We start from the raw sequence: 19,509 nt of genomic DNA, 5'->3' as shown, positions 1-19,509 counted from the left end.
TCTCTGGTCACGCGATTACAGACATGAAAGTTGCGATATTACAACAGAAAAACTTCAAATCCAGACTCCAGCGAGGGACTGCTGAATTGGAATTCATTTGCAAAAAACCTGGATTTGTGCTGGAAATGGCCCACCTTGATTATCATACACATTGTAAGGAGAGTGATCACTTTGCATAAGCTGTTACCAGCAGGAGAGTGGGGTGGGGGGAGAGAAAACCTTTTGTAGTGATAATCACCCATTTTTTCATGCTTTGTGTGTATAAAAAGATCTTCTATACTTTCCACAGTATGCATCCGATGAAGTGAGCTGTAGCTCACGAAAGCTTATGCTCAGATAAATTGGTTAGTCTCTAAGGTGCCACAAGTCCTCCTTTTCTTTTTGCGAATACAGACTAACGCGGCTGTTACTCTGAAACTAGTCTAAAGAGGTGCTGTGATTAATTAACCGCCCTTAACTACCCTGCCTGAGGCGTGTTGTGCTCATGAGATAGCAACACGTAAGAACCAAATAGCAGGAATTATTTGGAACCCAGCACAAAATAACTGAACGGCCTCCCCCTGGACTACAGCAGCTTAGCCCAGCCAAGGGACGTTCTGCACGTGTCACTCTCGATGCAGCGTCCTAGGAGCAAAATTCGGCTGAAGAGCCGGGTGGGACCCTGGGCTGGGTCATAGCCCCGTCAAAGGAGCTGCGAACTGGAGGGATTTCGGTTTCCTTTTCATTATTGCTGTTGGCAGGGCTGTGGTGCCGAGGAGAGGAGCACTGTCCGGGTGATCGGGGAAGGCCAGTGCATTGCCTAGAGCCACTGCAGCGTATCACATATCTATTACAGAGCATGGGCTTGGTGCCCACTAGTACTACAGCCCTGTTACGCTGCTCTGGTGCCAGCAGGGGGTCAGAAACAGGGACCTTTCCACCAGCATAAAGCTAGCTATAGACTGGCCCGACTCACTGCTGCTGGCACCGAGGGTGAGCCAGGGCTGGGAATGGGTCAGCGTTCACTGCTGCCTAGGGACCATGGGAGGCAGTGTGTAAGTTAGAGCAGCCCTGAAATGTCTCTAAATGACACCAAGGGCCAGACAGGGCCCTGCACAGCCTCAGACTATGGGGCCATAAAGGTGTCTTAAAGCATGTTTGTCCCTCTCCCCCTAGTGCATAGTGCAGGAGAATTGGGGTCAAGGCATGTATCTCTGCATCCTGCTAGAATATGTACTGTAGCACTTCTGTGCAACATGATGCCCACTGCCAGAGCAAACATGCCAAAGTTCCCCCCCCACAAAAGCAATCAGTAGGGCTGGGGGGCCAGTCTTCAGAAAACCAAGACATAGTCCAGGGACTATGTCTTCAGAAAACCAAGCTTCACCACTGGTTTAATAATCTGGTCTCCCAAATGTGGCCGCTGCCATCTCCTGCCCATTACAGAGTCTGTCCACGTCCAGGCAAAAATAACTGCGTTCAGTTCAGCTGCTCAACGCTGACTCGTGCTTTGTTCCACCGGCTGACAGCCCCCTACAAAATCTGTCATGCCTATTTTGCCCTGGTTATTTAGAAAGTGGAAGTTATCTGTAAATTACAACCTGCCAGACCCACTTCTCAGCCCGCCCAAAGCAGCTGTTCTTGGTAATTGGTGGGGAAATGTACTGCTGGATTTATACTGAATAAGCCTCTGAAAGCCAGCCTGGCTCCAGCATCTAGTGGCCTAACAATCCAGCTCTTTGTGCTGATTTAATTAAGCTCTTGACCTGCTTGGCACGGGGATTGACAGCAGCCTTTCTTCAAGTCCTTCTGACAACAGGTGTGCTTCACTTCTGAATGGTCTGTTCACAGTGGGCTAGCGCCACTAACAGAGTTAGGCATTGCCCAGGTGCCCTATACAATGCATGGGTGGGGGAGGGGGGAGGAGTGAGGAACACCCCCCCCCCCCCCATTATCCCCGTGGTTAAGGCCTCACCTTGCATGCCAAGGCCCTGTTTTCAAATCCCCATGCTGCCTGATAGGGCCTGCTCCGTCCTAGGTCAGTGCCCTAATCACAGAGCGCTCTACATATTCATTAGGCCAGAGTGTAAGTGTTCACATAATGCTGCCCCCCCAAAAATAACCCCCGCAGCCCAGTGGTCAGGGCCCTCAGCTGTGAGATGGGAGAGCTAAGGACAAGGCCTTTCTCCTCATTGGGCTAGTGGGGAAACAGAGGCAGCTGTAACCCCTCCCCCCCTTCTCAGCTTTTCTTGAAAAAACAGCTGACCTGGCTGCCAGGAGGGTTCATGGCTGGGAATCCTGAACTGAAGGGGGCTCTCCCTCTGGCCCAGAGTTAGGCATCCAAGGCCCTTAGAGGGGCAGGGCCTAGGCACACCCCTCTCCTCCCTATTTCTGACTGGTTTGTTTAGATGGCTTAGTGTGCAGGATTCTGTGGATCTCATTCTCAAGTGCCTGGTTCTCCCCGGACCTTGTACAGGTCGCCTGGGAGCCTCATTTGGGGTGTGGATTCCACCAGGCAGCAGGGCGCCTAGATGCTATGTGTTGCAACGCTGAGTCAGAGTCCCACCCTGGGATCTTTAGGCTCCTAAACACCTTTGAAAATCTGGCCCCATGATCTTGCAACGCCTGAGTATCACAAGCACTAATTTGACTGGTTGATCATTCCAGGGGTGCTAATCCCATCGACACCAGTTGAGGATCTAAGCCACAAGTGTGAATTAAGCCTGAGAATTAAATAGGATGTTAAAAATCAGAAAAGTTTAAAGAAGAGTCTGACTAAGTTACTACAGCTCAGAAAATCCCCTCAGAGCCTGATCTGTGTGAAATGAACATTGCCACACAGGTACAGGCTGACGGGACCTTGCATGCAAGCTCTTGCTCTGAGGAAGTTAGGTATTAAATGATTCTGGTCAATCATTTCTCTACTTTCATATTATTGTTTAAAAGCAGGTCACGTGGCTCTCTTAAAAGCAGGTCATGTACCTCTGTTTGTGGCATGTGGACAAGTATTGAGAACCTCTGGAATCAGTAACACTGGTTATATTTGCAAAAGTGACTAATGATTTCAGAAAAGGAGTACTTGTGGCACCTTCTTTTTGCGAATACAGACTAACACGGCTGTTACTCTGAAACCTAATGATTTCAGGACACTGGTTTTGGGTGCTCAACCTGAGATGCCTTAATGGGATGTGATTTTCAAAGGACAGATGCTCAGCACTTTCTGAAAACCAGGTCCCTTTTAAGGCAGCTCAGGTCAGGCACCCAAAATCACAAGGCACATTTAAACATTTGGGCCCTTATTCACTAATGTCTGGAAAATGCCAGTGACTACCTGTAAATTCTAGTGTTTGCCTCATGTTTGCAAAATAAAAAAGAGTTTAAAAAAAACCCCTTAAAATATAGCACTTTATTGTTGTAATATACAGTTTTTAATTACAAAAGTTTTCACATAAAACAAGTGTTTTTCTTAAAAAAACCCAAAAACATAGAGGCCAGATCCTCAGCTGGTGTAAATCAGCATCGCTCCGTTCACTTTAATAGAGTCAATGGTTCTTCAGTGGAATCATGTCAATTTATACCAGCAAGGGGTCTGGACCAGGATGTGTCTCACAGACAGTGTGAAGTGAATAGAGAAGATCCAGCATAGAACTTGCCTGAAAAGAACAGAAGGATCAAGGTCCCCAGCTGGTATAAATCCACTGAAGTCAACGAGACTAACTGAGGCTCTGTCCCAAAGTGAGAAAGGCTGAAATGTGAAAGAGCAACACCCTCCTTTGCCCTGTAATTCCAGCATCCTGCAGAAGGCAGAAAAAGCTTCAGCTTCCATTATTGCCAAACTGTAACAGCCCTAGATAGGTGCCTTGCTGGGCCTGGAGTCACAATGCTATATCTCAAGAGCACAGACAGGACCACTCTATATCATGCAGGTGAGCCCCGTCTGCCCACGGGATCAGGGGCAAAGAAGAGCCCTTTGCATATTTCTTACTCACCTCCCAAGAGTCAGCAGCAGAAAACGTTTTGGAGTCATCCCGATTTCTCATGCTATAGTCACGACGGGGTGCAGCACATTGTGACTTTCACACTTGCCTGCACAGCTGAACTCCCAGGACCCAGTTCATCCTTGCAAAAGCACTTTGGGGTCTGTCTACAGCAGGACACTGACCCACTGCTTGAGAAGTTTCAAGAAACTCTTTAAGTGGCAGGAGTGAAAATGTTTGTGTCTCATCCTGGTCACAGCATTGGTTCAGGAAGACCAATCGCTGATGACCGCTGTCAGGGAAGGATGAAGGAGCGAGGGTAGATGGACTCCTAGCATTTAAAAGGTGCTGTGTGAAACCTGACTTTAGTATTTGGTCCTCATTGTTCAATACCATTTTAGCTCCACTGCAGACTGGGCCTTAACACATCGTCTCCAACACTGGGACTTAGAGGAGGCCTGGACATTTGAGCATTACAAATGCAGCAGCAAATCTTACACTGCAGGCCAGAATTGCTATGAGCAGTTATTTCCTGGAGATAAACCAGATTACACAGGACATATTATCGGCTTCTAAAACCCTGCACTCTTTACATCCTTTTCCCTGTGCAGGTGGCTCCCAACAAGCCACTATGGAGTATTTTTAGCCCTCTTTAAAAAAAGAGAAGCCATCATCACATTCTGCCTGCTTGTGACTGAACTTTGAGTGGTGTTTTTGTTGCTGTTTAGTTTTTTGCCCGGCCAGTTGAAGTCAGGCTTGGAGTCAGTCTACGGCTTCACGCAACGGCAATGATCCTTTCATTCTGCCTCGGCAACAGGCAGATTGTGCCTTTCCTCTGGGCTGAAACAGTTCCAGTTCCTGGCAGGAAAGTAAAATTCATTCCAAGTTCCTTTTCTAGGCCACTAACTGGCTAGACTCTGGCATTATTGTGGTCTATCCGAGGCAACTGATTTGCTTGGCAATTGCTATAAGATTGGTAGAATGGCTCAAAGAAGGAGAAACGAAAAGCCGACGGCAATGTGCTCCTGCCACTGTTGATTTCGTGTGTACCTTGTTTCGTGAGTGGCAATATCCCAAAGCGATAAAAGGAGGAGGAATTAAAATGAAGAGCTCGCACTGAAAGCTTCTTGCAACGAATGGGCACAAGAGACCCTTCCCAGCTTGCTCTCTGCAGCGGCACCAGCCTAAGGGAAAGGTGAAGAAACTCACACGAGTCAAAGAATAGTGCAGAAGATGCTCCCTTTGTTGTGGCAGCCTCCGTCCATCCGTGCAGCTATTCTGGTCGACATGGTGGTAACTTTCTGACTGTTTGTTGCCGAGGAGGTTCCTCGGGTGGATCCTTCGATGTGAGGTCGTGCTGGAGGGTTCTCCAGGGTCCATGCAACGTCAGACCTGGAGAAACAGAAAAAATACCCCACAAGCATCCATTAGCAATCGGGGAGGGGGAGGAGCTTCCTTCTCAGCCAGCGGAATGACTCCATTGTCCTGACTCGAGAGCTGATTGATGTTTTTGGAATTGGGAAACGTCAAAGAAAATCTGTGTCAGAATTTTGCATTTCAATGAAAAAGAAAACACGGGAAAGTAAATTGATTACATTTATGAAAATCCCCCCCCCCACACACACACACACACTTTGTTCCAACTCTCAGGCAGAACAATGTGTGTTAAATTTTGGAATTTCAATGAAATGTCAAATTTTGATGAGAAAAAAAAAGGGGAGGGGGATCCAAACACATTTGTGTGATTTTGTTCCCTGTTTTTCAACCACTTTCTCCATGTGAGTGCAGTACAGGTCTTGGGGATGTGGTGGGTCAGGGAAAGACAGTGGCGGTGGAAAAGTGTACTTCTGGAATCTGTATAAAGAAACCCTGGCTAAACTGGTTACGTGAAAGAACAGGTTTGTTTGGGGATGAAATGAAAGCTGTTGGGGATTCAGTAGTCACGGCTGATTTGGGTCTCAAGACAGGAATGCACTAAGGGTGCAGGCCTGGAACTGTACACATACACCCAACCCACACAAGAATTGTCTGCCTTCCCGTCCACCACCGAGTGGTGCTGATTTTCGTTTGATTGAGAACAATGGAAAGCGACAGCCCCAGGCTCTGAGGGCACTGCCGGTGATTTTACAGGAACAAATTCAGAAGCACAATCCACTCAGATCAGCTCTTCTAACAAGCAGCAGCTCAGAGTGGAATACTAGTCTGTCTGTCGGTGTTTCACGGGCCGCCCGCCACCAGGGGAACGGGGGTGTGCGCTCAGGTACATCAGGCTGTTCCTTTCTCTTCCAACCTCCCTTCAAAGGCCAGGTGAAATCAATGGGCCCTGTTCAGGGAAAAGGAGGCTACACCCAGATCTGAGAACAAGCCTGCTAGGAGAGAGCCAATGGAAGAGCATTCTTGGGGCCGACATTAGAACAGGTGCATCAAGCTTCTCGCTTCTCCCCAGTGGGGAGCCTGGTTTTCCCATGGTCAGGAGTGAGATGATTCCAGCCTCCGTCTCCAGGTCCTCACAGAGCTCGGCACTGCAGGAGCCGGTGCCTGGAGTAGCTGAGCAAATCTGCCCCAATGGAAGAAGATGGGGAGGAAAGCGGAGCAGGCTCATGGCCTGAAGCCCCCAGCTCGTGGCCTCTCCTAGGGGTCACTGCCCACATTTTGAGAAGGGCTGTTCTAGGCCAAGGGACTCGTTAAAGAGCAGCGCGAGGGGCTTACTTGCTCTTGAAGGTGAGGAGTTTGTTGTTCTGCACAATACAATCTTCTGCATTCGACACCTGCTGCAAAATGGTCTTCTTGGCCCTCCCTTGAAAAATCAGGTTTTCCTGCACCAGGCCTTTGGTTTGGTCAAGCATAACAATCCCATAATCCCAAAAGGACTGGATCCTGTTCTTGGTTACCTGCAGGGGAAATATCCCAACATGGCACAACCACAACCTGGCAAGAATATTGGGCCAGGTGGCCTTTTCCATGATCTAATCAAATAAAGTGCTGAAGTTGTACATGGTACTTAAGTATATCTATTAACCTGTCATCAATAAAAACAAAACCCCAAAGATCTTAAAGTGTAGGGCCCTGATTCAGCAACTTATCCCTATTCAGCAAAGCACATGTTCAGCGGTAACCACATACCTAAGTGCTTTGCTGACTAGACACAGATTTAGGGCTTAAATGCACTGATGAACTGGGGGCTAAATGTCCAAGTAGGACCAATACAGTTAAGCAAAGGGGCAATGTTTAGGCCAGACTACAACAGAGAGAGATGGAATCGGGAGGTTACAGAGTTCCACGATGGTTTCTCATGTGCTCACAGAACTTTGAAGGAGTCACATTTAGAAAGCTGTTAATTCTATTTTTTAAGGTGTCCTTGTAACCCAGAAGGCTCACACCTGGGGACGGAGTTCTGGGAGATGGTGTGTTTAAATATGGTGTTTTCTGAAGGTCAGCGCTGTGCCCAGTGGGGCTAGGCAGCTGGACTGCAGGTTACATGTCTCAGAGAGAAAAGTGTGCTGTGAGACCCTAAGACTGGGGCAGTGACCACACTCCATTCAGGCTCCAGAGGCTTAAAACACCCAGAGATCCAGGGACCCAGAGGTTGGGTTGTTCCAATGGTTAATTATTCTTCCTGTTAAACATTTAAAGCCTTATTTCCAGTCTGAATTTGTCTAGCTGCTACTTTCAGCCATTGGATCGTGTTAAACCTTTCGCTGCTAGAACTTTACCAAAGGTTGTGGTGGAGTCTCCATCAGTGATCATTTATAAATCAAGAGTGTATGTTTTTCTAAAAGATCCACTGCAGCAATTATTGTGGGGAAGTTCCCTGGTCTGTGTTATGCAGGAGGTCAGACTAGATGATCCCTTCTGGCCCTGGAAGCTCTGAGTTAGAACTAGGATCCCCTCACCGCTGAACGTCTCCCATGGGCAGCAGTCCCAATCTCTGTCATCCTTGTTATCCTGGGCAGAGCCACCAGGGGCAGTGCAAACTGTTTACTTCTTCTCATGTGACTCTCGGGACAGGTAACAGATCCTTGCTAGAGTCTTCATGGGAAACAACAACAGCAACTAGTGCAGCCCGGGCTTCAATCAATGTCCCCTGGGGCCCGTGACAATTTGAATTCTCCCTCAATCCTTTAGGGGTACTTGCATCTGGGGAGCAGTATAATTAGGGTTTCCATAGGTCTAGTTTTCCCTAAGGCCCAGACAACAACAGCTCCCTGATCAGAATGTTTTTCAGAAGGAGTTAGTGGTTCGTGAACAGAACAGAGGAGAGAGCACTCATCTCTCTAACCTAACCTCAGAGCTCTCTGCGCGTTCATTGCCGGGGCCTTTTCAGTGAAGATTATCGCAACAGACTAGTACTGCACCTTGCTGCGGCTTCACCCCACCAGAGACTAGAACAAAGGTGCCTTTTACCCTTAGGGTAATACTGGCAACTCGCTAGGAGTGGGATTGCTGCATCTAGTTTGCAAACATCGGAGCAAACTGCAGCAACTCCTGCTTTTAATGCAGTGGTCCAGCCTGCAGTTTCTGGAGGTCTCAACCTGCAATGCTCCCTCTTGCTCCAAGCAGCTTGAGTGTTTGGCTGACATGGAGCAATGCATGCTGGGATCTGTAGTCCCCATTAGCCACACCAATACACTAAACATGAAAGCAAATGTTGACCATATTGCAGAACTCCGTGGGCTGCATTTGGCTTTTAGGAGGGATTTTGGCTACAACAAGGGCAGTGGAGCAACTAACTAAATAAAGCACGTGGGTGAGGAGAAAGAGAGAGTGTACCAAAGACAAGCAAAGTGACACTCCACTGTAGTCAAGGGGACTACCGCAGTCTCTGACTGTCTCAGTTGCTCTCTTTCATGGCAAATAGGTTCCACATGGAAGACAATTGTCTATCCACATCCAAGGAATAATCACAGAGCTACCTATGCTGGGAAAAGTCAGAACAACACTGTATGAAAAGTAAAATAAAAATCAACATTGGAGTGACAAATGTGCTATTAATCAGAAGTGTGGCCTAGCAGATAGATGAACATGATTTGTAGGGGAAGAATCAACTTGATTTTTATAAAGGGAAATCATGCCTCACCAATCTATTAACATTTTTTAAGTGGGTCAACAAACTTCTGTACAAGGGTGTTGGGAACACTGGGGCATGGCCACTAGGTAACTCGAGGGGATGGAAGACCACAAGTGTCGATGAAGCCCCCTCGCACTAGGCCCCTGTGTCCTTGCCCCACCCCCTCCTGCCTGGAGGCACTCGCAGCAGCTCTGTGTGCTAGGCCCAAGTGTCCTTGGCCCCCCCGCCTGGAGGCACACACAGCAGTTATGCTAAGAATCTGCAACAGTATGTTGCAGAGTCAGACTGCCTGAAACTAAGCAAGGCCAAACAGGGGAGATATGAAAGAACAATGCTGAATAAAGCAGCTTTATGTATAGTTTAACAAATGATACAGAGAATCAGGGAACTAGCTGGGAACTGGATTGGCTGGCTATATGGATACTTGGAGCAGCTTGCTATTGGATAAGTATGCTGGGAAAAAGGATGTATAAAAGCCTGTGTAACTTCCTGCTCTGTTGTGCAGGATTTGAGATTTTATTCTCCCTGTACCTTTTTGAAGCTTCAAATAAACTTTTCTGCTTCTCCACCCCGTTGTGATTATTGGGTGTAGCACACCGGGTAACGAACCAACTCAAGCTGTTGTTCAGCCTCTCGGCACTGGGTGCCGGCAACAAGGGTGATCCAGGGGATACATTGTACTTGAACTTTCAGAAAGCCTTTGACAAGTTCCCTCACCAAAGGCTATTAAGCAAAGTAAAAAGTCATAGGATCGGAGGGAAGATCCTCTCATGGATCAGTAACTGGTTAACAGATAGGAAACAAAGGGGTAAGAATAAATGGTCAGTTTCAAAATGGAGAGAGGTAAATAGTGGGGTCCCCCAAGGATCTGTACTGGGACCAGACCTATTCAACATATTAATAAATGATCTGGAAAAGGGAGTGAACAATGAGATGGCAAAATTTGCAGATGACACACAACTACTCAAGATAGTTAAGTCCAAAGCAGACTGTGAAGAGTTACAAAGGGATCTCATGAAACTAGGTGAATGGGCAACAAAATGGCAGATGAAATTCAGTGCAAAGTAAGGCACACTGGAAAATATAATCCCAACTGTATATCTAAAATGATGGGGTCTAAATTAGCTGTTACCACTCAAGGAAGAGATCTTGGAGTCATCGTGGATAGTTCTCTGAAAACATCCACTCAGTGTGCAGGGGCAGTCAAAAAAGCAAACAGAATGTTGGGAATCATTAAGGAAAGGATAGATAATAAGACAGAAAATATCATAATGTCACTATATAAATCCATGATATGCCCACACTTTGAATACTGCGTGCAATTCTGGTCACCCCATCTCCAAAAAAGATATATTTGAATAGGAAAAAGTACAGAAAAGGGTAACAAAAATGATTAGGGATATGGAACAGCTTCCATATGAGGAGAGACTGGAACTGTTCAGCTCTGAGATGACTAAGGGGGGATATGAAAGAGGTCTATAAAATCATGACTGGTGTGGAGAAAGTGAATAAGAAAGTGTTATTTGCCTCTTCACATAACACAAATACCCAGGGTCACCCAATGAAATTAATAGGCAGCAGGTTTAAAACAAACAAAAGGAAGTATTTGACTGTGTGTTGTGTGAAGAATCTGTGGAACTCATTGCCAGGGGATGTTGTAAAGTCCAAAAGTATAACTGGGCTCAGAAAAGAATTAGAGACGTTTATGGAAGATAGGTCCATTAATTGCTATTAGCCAAGATGGTCATGGACACAGTCCTGTGCTCTGGGTGTCTCTAGCCTCTGATTGCCAGAAACTGGGACTGGACGACAGGTGATGGATCACTCAAAATTGCCTTGATCTGTACATTTCCTCTGAAGCACCTGGCATTGGCCACTGTGGGAAGACAGGATACTGGGCTAGATGGACCATAGGTCTGATCCTTTTTATGAGCACTGCACAGGGACTTTGGAGAGCTGGACTCTATTTTGGGTGACCTCTGGCAAGTCGCTTCCCTCTCTGTGCCTCAGTTTCCCCCCTTGTAAAATGAGGATAATGATGCTGACCTCCTTTGTAAAGAGCTTTGCAACCTGCTGATGAGAAGGGTGAAGTACTATTACTATCATTACAAGTATATTCCATCAATGGGAATTCTCTCGTTCACAATCTCCTAGCCTCTCCGACATGCATGTTTGTTAAGCAACAGAGTTGCTGCACATGAGCAGTGCTGCTCTGCTCTCCTGTGAAGGGAGGATGAATTCTCGCTGCTCCTGTTTCCCTTTGATTACCTTAGTGATGCTACAAATGACTAGCAGCTTTCACTACAAATCCAAAGAATAGAAGCTAAGACCTACGGACTTTGACCATTCTTCTGGGATTGACACCAGCACTGAACCCAGGTCTGGTTTCCTCCTAGTGCACCAATCCATCCAGCCTAATGAATTCAGGAGAGACAAATTCAGACTGGAAATAAGGGGCACATTTTTAAACAGTGAGAATAATTAACCATGGGACCAGTTAACCATGGGACCATGGTGATAGATTCTCCATCATGGGCTATTTTTAAATCAAGATTGGATGGTTTTCCTCTAAGATGTGCTCTAGTAGAGAACAAACAGGACTGTATTACACGGGAGGTCCGAATAGATGCTCACAGTGGTCCCTTCTGGTCTTGGAATCTAGGATTTGTTTGAACACCCACCTTCATGTCTGCAGTCTGTAACAACCGGAGGCCACATCCCCGGTTGCCTATGATGTCGTTCTCAACGACGACCCCGTCACCCTTGGAGGCGATGCCGTGGCTGCTGTTGTCATAAATGCCATTGCCACGTAGCTCCACTCTGGCCTCGCTTTCGATCAGCACCCCCTCGAGGCTGTTGCAGGAGATGCTGTTGTTGGTGATCCGTGTGAGCTGGCTGCTCTGTAACACAGCAATCCCGCTGTCGTGGTTGGCATGGATGGCGTTGGCTATGATGTTAAGTGCTTCGCTGCTCTTGACGTACAAGCCAGCGGCTGCAAAAGAGGGGGAAAGAAGTCAGTGAACTCGTCTGAGGGAATAAAACAGGGCAGGCAAAGCAACTGGATCTGCTGGGCAGCCAGAGAAACAAGTCTTCCACCAGCCTGTGATTGGGAAACTCTGAATGTGCTTAACCGTTCAACACCCCGAGTTCTGGACTGGCATAAACCCCAAAATGCCAAGAGAAACTCAGGCTAACCGGCACTCAGGTTTGTGCTAAGGATCAGCGAGCCTCGACTCTGAGGCCGTGTGATAAGTGAAAGGGGGGGGAGAGCTCCCTTTTATGGACACCCAGCCAGCCAGTTAGCTATAAAGTGCCTCTTGGTGTCTGGTCTCTGCTTGCTTTACCTGTAAAGGGTTAACAAGCCCACAGGTAAAAGAAAAGGAGTGGGCACCTGACCAAAAGAGCCAGTGGGAAGGCTAGAGCTTTTTAAGATGGGAAAAAAGCTTTCCCTCTGTCTCTCTGTTGTTCTCGCTGGGCTGAAGAGACGGGGGCAGCAGGAATGCTGTGTAAAGTTTGAACCAGGTATGAAAAATCATCTTCCATACCTAGAAGGATTCATTGGGACAGGGAATGTTTAGATAGAAGCAATCAGGTTTATTTCTTTTATTATCTGTAAGGCTTGTGGACTCCTCTGTGCTCACCCCAGATGCTTTTGTTGCTTGTAACCTTTAAGCTGAACTCCCAAGAAAGCTAGTTTGGGTGCCTAATTTTTCTAATTGCTCTTTTAAAATCTAGCAATAGCCTAAATTCCAGATGTATTTTCTTTCTTTTTGTTTTTAATAAAATTTGCCTTTTTAAAAAAATACCTGATTGGTTTTGTGTCTTAAAAGGTCAGTGCATATGTTATTTAATTAGCTGGTGATAACAGCTGGGATTCCCTTTTGTTTGTTTTCTTTTTTGGCTTCCCCAAGGGAGGGGTGGAAAAGCCGAGGGGCCTCAGGGAAAACTTCCAAAGTGAGTTTTTCCAGGATTTGCAAGAGGCAGTTTTTCACTGGGGTGGTGGCAGCGTTTACCAAGCCAAGGTCAGAGAAAAGCTGTAACCTTGGGAGTTTAATACAAGCCTGGAGTGGCCAGTATTAATTTTTAGAATCTTTGCGGGCCCCCACCTTCTGCACTTGAAGTGCCAGAGTGGGGAATTAGCCTTGACAGGCTGTCTTTGGACAAAGCAGGGTGGGTTTGACATTTGTAACACAATCCCAAGGCCAGGCTAGTTCACAAACTACAGAAATTTTGCACGGCTCTCGTGACAAACTCCAGGATGTCAGCACTGAACTGGTCAGACTCCGGAATGGGAGAGGGCAACAATACTGTACAATACTGAGCACAGAAATGACAGCTATGATAGAAACTGAGAGCTACCGGTTGGCATAGGAGTAATATAGACGCTGCCCAAGGGTTCATTAATGTAGCGGCATCTCTGGTTTCCTGAGACTCAAGCTGACCCTTTATTCAGGGCTGTAAAGAGAGGGATTTTACATACCCCAGCTGTGGTTTCCCACGTCTTCCTGATCTTCTGCTACTACTCCCGTCACCTGTCCTGCCCCCCACAGACAAGCTCCAGCAATTAACCTCTTGCAGGAATCAACTTTCCATCCAAGGAATTCTAGGTGGGGCTCGCTTTGGAGCTCCTCAACGCTGCTCCCTACGCAAAAGCTTTTTCTCCATCTCCCTTCGAAAGGGATGAACCCATAGGCCCTGCAGCCTTCTCGCTTCCTGAGTACCTGCTCCTTTTCTGCAGGGGGTGAAGAAAGTGGCTTTAAACTACCTTTGTGCTTCCTGAATTGTTGCCCAGACCAGTGCCCTCTCTGGCTTCAGCACAACCCAGAACAGCCCAATGGCTGCTGTAAACCTCACCAGCATATAATGGCCCTCTGAAGACTCTCTGCGGGGCTCATATACAGCTGGAGTACAATGCACTCCAGCCACACACTCCTTTCCACCCTGCAACCTTGGGGGCTGCCAGGGCCTGGTGTAACATGGTTCTACTGGGATATGCCCAGAGAGGAAAATCCCAGTGATGGAAATCCTGCAATGGTTGTTTCCACCCCTTTTGCAGCCTATATAAAATGGCTGCAGCACTGGAGAAAATCCAGTCCCTGGTTTAGAGACTGAATTTATCCTCTGCAAGGCAGTGCCAGGGGGCTACCACTGCTAGGCATCACTCCCCTAGCAGGCATCAGTCTGCTCCTCCATATTCGTCTTGCTCCATCATACTCAGAGCTGCACGGTTACTGTGGTTGTGATCTCCGCAGTCCCAGGAGACCCCGAGCACATCTCTCCGGGGACTCAGTGCGGGGATGGAGTCAGCCCCTGGACAGCATGTTTGGGGCAGGCCCAAGCAGCTGGGACCACGTTCACCTCCATTGTGATTGATGCTGTTGGACTCCACCAGTGCCACGCTGATGGGCCGTCGGGAGGTGAAGCGCTCGTCCTCGCTGTCCAAATCATTCTCCCAGCTGGCAGCTTCACCCTCGTCGTTGAAGTTCTCATTGCCGCCTTGGTTGGCGAGATAGTCGTTGGCATCATCTTTGCGGCAAAACACGGCCACCCCGTAGATGCTGTTGTGGCAAATTCGGTTGTTTGTGATGTGAGGGAGACTGGATGACATTATCCATATGCCACAGCCCTTGTTACCTGCAACATGCAGAGACAGACCAAAGAGTAACAGCCAGGCTCCAACCATGGGCTGGCCCCACTGGCCTAGGCCCTGTGCAGACCAGAGCTGGGTGCAATTTTTCAGGCAAAACTTTTTTTCAGCAAACCATGCAGTTTGATGACACCAGAACGTTTCGGGAATTTGTCTCGGTTTCACCAAATGGTTTCAGTCAGAAAGAAGCCCCTGAAAATAAATTATGAAAAAAATCGAACCATTTCCATTTTTCACCTTGAAATGACTTGGCGTTTTGACATTTCCTTTTGTTTTACTTAAAAGAATTAAAAAAAACCCCCACATGAAAATGGTCAAAATTGAAACAAAACAAAAAAAATGCCATGCAAGAAGAGACAAAACTTCATTACACCTGAAATGATTTTCTGTTCCACTTTTCGACTCGCTGAAAATTTTGAAAAAAAGAAAAGGAGTACTTGTGGCACCTTAGAGACTAACCAATTTATTTGAGCATGAGCTTTCGTGAGCTACAGCTCACTTCATTAGCTCCCTGAAGTAGGTCCGAAGTCTGGGGCTCCCTGCTATTCCTCTTCCTGCCTCCAGCTGGTGGATGTGCTCCTCACAGCCCATCAGTTACCATCCCCCTTTTTTCCCATGGCCCTTCCCGCCCAACCGGGGGAATGGTGGAGCCAGGAGGAGGGCAGAGCTGGTAGCTAAAGTGGCAGATCATCCCCCTCCCACAAGTGCCCTCCAATCGTGCCCCCTCACTAACCTCTTCCTCAAGAATCAAGGGAAATTAACCAAAAACATGGTTAATGCAGGTCTTGTTTACACTACAGTGCCTTTGCCAGGATAGCTATGCCAGCTAGACTCACCCCTGCTTAGTATCCTCTTCAACTCAAGACGTGTTTCAGACTCCTGCTGGCATTGCCAGTCTGACGTGCCTTCTCTGGCTTGTCAGATTGGGTTTATATCTGCTGGCGAACCCAGCGCCACTCATTAGACTGCTTCCCAGGCTGGTGAACCACCTGTGGTTCATTAATTTTATACCAGTGTAACTCCACTGATTTCACTGGGGTTGCTCCTGATTTACACTGCAACAAGTGAGGAGAGAATCAGGTATAGGCACCGACTCGGTGGGTGCTCCAGCGCTCAAGCACCCATGGGAAAAAATAGTGTGGTGCTCAACACCCACCAGCCGCAGCTGTTCAGTGGGCTGTCGTTCAGCTGTTTGGCAGCTGGTATGGGGCCTCGGGGGAGAGGGCAGAGCAGGGGCAGGAAGAGGTGGAACAAGGACGGGGCCTTGAGGAAGGGGTGGAGTGGGGCAGAGTTTTGGGGTGGAGAGAGGGTGGAGCACCCCCCGGGAAAAATAAAAGTCAGTGCCTATGGGTCCAAGTTCTGCTTGCAGAGGACCTTCTACACCAGATAACTTGCCTCCCTTTCTCCTTATTCCTTTTCTGCCCCCACCGCAGCATATAGAGGCTTCTAATTCCAGCTCATGGCATCAGCACCAAGTATGCATATTGGAACAGCTGCTTTACCGTTCATCATCTTGCAGCCGAGAAGCCAGAATAGGGAAAGACCTATTAAGTTTCATGCCTTTCCCCTGCTGGTGAATGGTTATTTCCTTTTCTAGTAAGGTTTTGAAAGTCTCAGGGAATGCATCTTCTACCACTGCCCCTGCAAGATCATACTACAGCCTCCAGAGGTGAGTTTTCCCAAGGAGTCAACCTCGTTTTTCTCTTTCCTAATCACATCCCTTTACTTCTACTGTAGTCACCTCTACCACATAGCTCGCTAAATAATCTCACTATGGGTTTACATAGTCAGTGAGGCAGCGTGATCTTGGCACTGGACTAGGACTCAGGAGTCTTGGGTTCTATCCCCAGCTCTGCCCGTGGCCTGCTGGGTGACCTGGGGGAAGTCGCTTCCCCTCGCGGTGCCTCAGTTTCCCTAGCTGTAAAATGGGGATAATGATACTCACCTTCTTTGTAAAGCACTTTGAGACCTGCTAATGAAAAGTGCTAGATAAGAGCTTGTTATTAATAATGCACATACATCACAAGGGGCATTACTGAAATAATAAACCTACTAAAAATAGGAAACTGTCACCCTGCACTCCCCAGTTAGAGGCTTGTTGTCTTTGCTCCTCCTTTCCTGTCCCTTTAGCCCTAATTCCTGCTTCACCTCTTGCCTCCCTCCTTGTTAAGGGACCAATCCAAAGCACACGGCAGTCAACACAATGACTCCCACAGACTTCAAAGGGCTTTGGGTCAGGCTGTACATACTCGGTGCAAGGCACAGGAGCTCATACCTGGGGTTCTAACAGCTTTTCATATGTGCCGCCGTTTCATTTTGATCCTGTGAAACTGGGATTTATTTATTGCTCCAAACTGAGCATTTAATTTTAAAAACGCAACTAACAAGCCAGAGCATATTTACTCTCTCCCCTTTTCTTTCACCTAAAGGGACCTGCTGTTCTCATTTGAATTCCCCTATTCTCCTATTAATCTGTATGTTCTCCTATCACTCCCACCACTGATCCCAGATAACACTCGTTTCTGGACCTCCTATAGCCCAAAACAGGCTAATTGTTGCCCAACTGGACCACAGCTCTCAGCTTTGGGTGGCCAGGGACTTTTCCTAGAGAAGTCTTCCCAAGGCTTGAGACATAAAGACAGCAGCACTGGTGTGAGGTGAGAGCTGGCCATTAGCAGCTGTTCTGCAGCACACACCTATCCCTAGGGATACATCATTCTACACAAAGGAACAGATTCCCTGTCCAATCCACTCCCTCAGGGCAGGCTCCAAGCATGACAATCAGGGTCTCGACACCCCAAGGGGAGAACAAAAGGTTTAAACCCCCCCCAAATAAGCAGTTAAACCAACGGATTGCATGCTGTGTTATCGTACAATGAACGTATAGCAAGTAAGATCTTTACGAAAGCTTGGAATACACTGAACATAACCGTAACGACTGTTCAGAATGCATGTGGAAAATTGTAGTTTTAAACGTGGTACAACTTCGGCAGCATCTCACAGCCAGACTAGGGCGGCGCCAAGCACTTAGCCATTGTCCAGCCCAGGAAAAAAAGCAATGAGGAACTATGCAAGCAAACAGAAACAGCTCAAAGCTGCAAAGAAAACCCCAGCGTTCGGGAACAAAGGGCTGGTCTATACTGGAAACGTACATTGGCCTAGCTGCGTCTCTCAGGGATGTTAAAAACCCACCTCCCCGAGAAATGTAGCTACGCCAACCTAACCCCTGATGTAGACAGCACTAGATGGACAGAAGAATTCTTCCGTCAACCTAGTCTCCATCTCTCAGGGAGGTGGATTAATTTACAGCGATGGCAGAACCCCTCCAGTTGCTGTTTTTCTCCCCAAGCAGGTCTCTGTTGCACAAACTGCATGGAAAGAAAACAGGAGTACTTGTGCATGGAGTGTCTGTGCCAAAGCAAGCTGATAACAGGAGGGCTGCACAGACCATGAACAAGAGGGGAACGGGCTGAGCGTCTGGTACTTAAGAACTTGGGGAGGCTGGGTTTGAGGAGATGGGACTGGAAGGGCTGTTGGCAACAACCTGCCAGGAGTAGCTAGGCTGGTGAGAGTCGGGGTGAGACCTTGTGATTGTGGACTTTTTGCAGATACAGACTAACATGGCTGCTACTCTAAAAGGAATTTTCAGAGCACCAAGGCCCCTGAAGGTACAGGGAAGGTGGTGAGAGAACCTCTTACCGGTCTGGATAGTCCCCAGAATGTCAGACCAAGGCAGGACAAAGGGAGTGGAGATTGGCTGCAAGTCCCCCATCATGGATTCCCCCAGTTTAAAGGAGTCCAGTGGACACACAGCCAGCTCCCCTCATCACCAGGGACCCTTCCCTTGGCACAAGGGTTGTGTTAGGGACAGGGAGAGGGAAGGAGGAGTGGCTATCCCCAGCTAGGGTATTGTCCCTTGAGGACCACAGCCTGCTGGCACAAGTTAGAGTAGCATCTAGGCTGCTCTTAGTTGTGCTGGGGCAGAGAATCAGGGAGCCATAACTGACTTCCTTCCCACCTCCCCTGCCCTTGCTCAGCATGGAATCCAACTCTAAAGCTGCACAGGACCCTTGATTAAGCAAAAGGTGGGGGACAGCACAGTAGGACGTGGAGAGCTGAGGGCAGGAGCCCAAGGCATTTTCCATATTTTTGGCTTCTTACCGTAAATGGTGTTTCCTTCGATGAGCCCCTTGCCTCTCTCTCCCACGACCACTCCATCCGAGTAGCCACAGCAGATCAGGTTGCTCCTAAGGACAGGGTCACCCCCGCGCCGGATGTCCACCCCTCCCCACTGGTTCTCACGAATGACGTTTTCTAACACAGAGCAGGAGAGAGAAAAATCACCAGAGAGCCCCACTGAAAGAACGGAGGCCGTGCTGTGTTCCTATGCACTGTCCATCCCCGGGGCGTAGCTGCTAAACAATTATACATCTGACAGTCACACACACTGCTGGGAAGTCCTGAAAAGCAAAGAAGCTGAAAAGCAAAGTGCGTGTTTGTAACAGGGGCAGAAGAACCCAGCTGGGGAAGTGCGGAAATGACGCACATACAGCTGAACTGAGTAAATTCACAAAAACACATTGAATTATATCCTGACCCCAGTGAAGTCAAAAGCAAAATGACTAGAATGAAGCCAGGATTTCACCCACCATTTATTTAGCAAATTTCACCTCTTTTTGTTTGCAAATCATCCCATATAACTGGCCTGAATTTGCTCTTGGCGAAGTTAACCGGATTCACAGGATTGGGCCTGGATAAGCACCGTTCTCTACCCAATCACAGAGGGGCCTGACCCAGCTCAGTAGAGCAACAACACAGGAAAAGGAGATGCAAGAGCA

The 19,509-nt window shown here is 47.8% G+C and overlaps 1 protein-coding gene across 6 annotated transcripts in view; it reads right to left on the bottom strand.

Annotated features, from left to right (window-relative positions):
• Nucleotides 1-3,370: 3,370 nt before the first annotated feature.
• The window catches only part of FBXO10 (F-box protein 10), a 63,390-nt gene continuing 47,251 nt past the window's right edge, over nucleotides 3,371-19,509 (bottom strand). For all 6 annotated transcript variants that reach the window (XM_084628762.1, XM_084628766.1, XM_084628767.1 and 3 more), the window contains 5 exons: nucleotides 18,833-18,985; nucleotides 14,383-14,658; nucleotides 11,706-12,016; nucleotides 6,666-6,847; nucleotides 3,371-5,348 (listed from right to left, as the gene is read on the bottom strand). In XM_084628762.1, the coding sequence (XP_084484888.1) occupies nucleotides 5,171-5,348; nucleotides 6,666-6,847; nucleotides 11,706-12,016; nucleotides 14,383-14,658; nucleotides 18,833-18,985 (1,100 nt within the window). In that variant the 3' untranslated portion in view covers nucleotides 3,371-5,170. The remainder of the gene's footprint in view (nucleotides 5,349-6,665; nucleotides 6,848-11,705; nucleotides 12,017-14,382; nucleotides 14,659-18,832; nucleotides 18,986-19,509) is intronic.

The sequence above is a fragment of the Lepidochelys olivacea genome, assembly GCF_965140295.1.
Source record: "Lepidochelys olivacea isolate rLepOli2 genome assembly, chromosome: 5".
Classification (NCBI taxonomy): Eukaryota; Metazoa; Chordata; order Testudines; family Cheloniidae; genus Lepidochelys; species Lepidochelys olivacea.
This window is presented reverse-complemented; position numbering and strand designations above follow the sequence as displayed.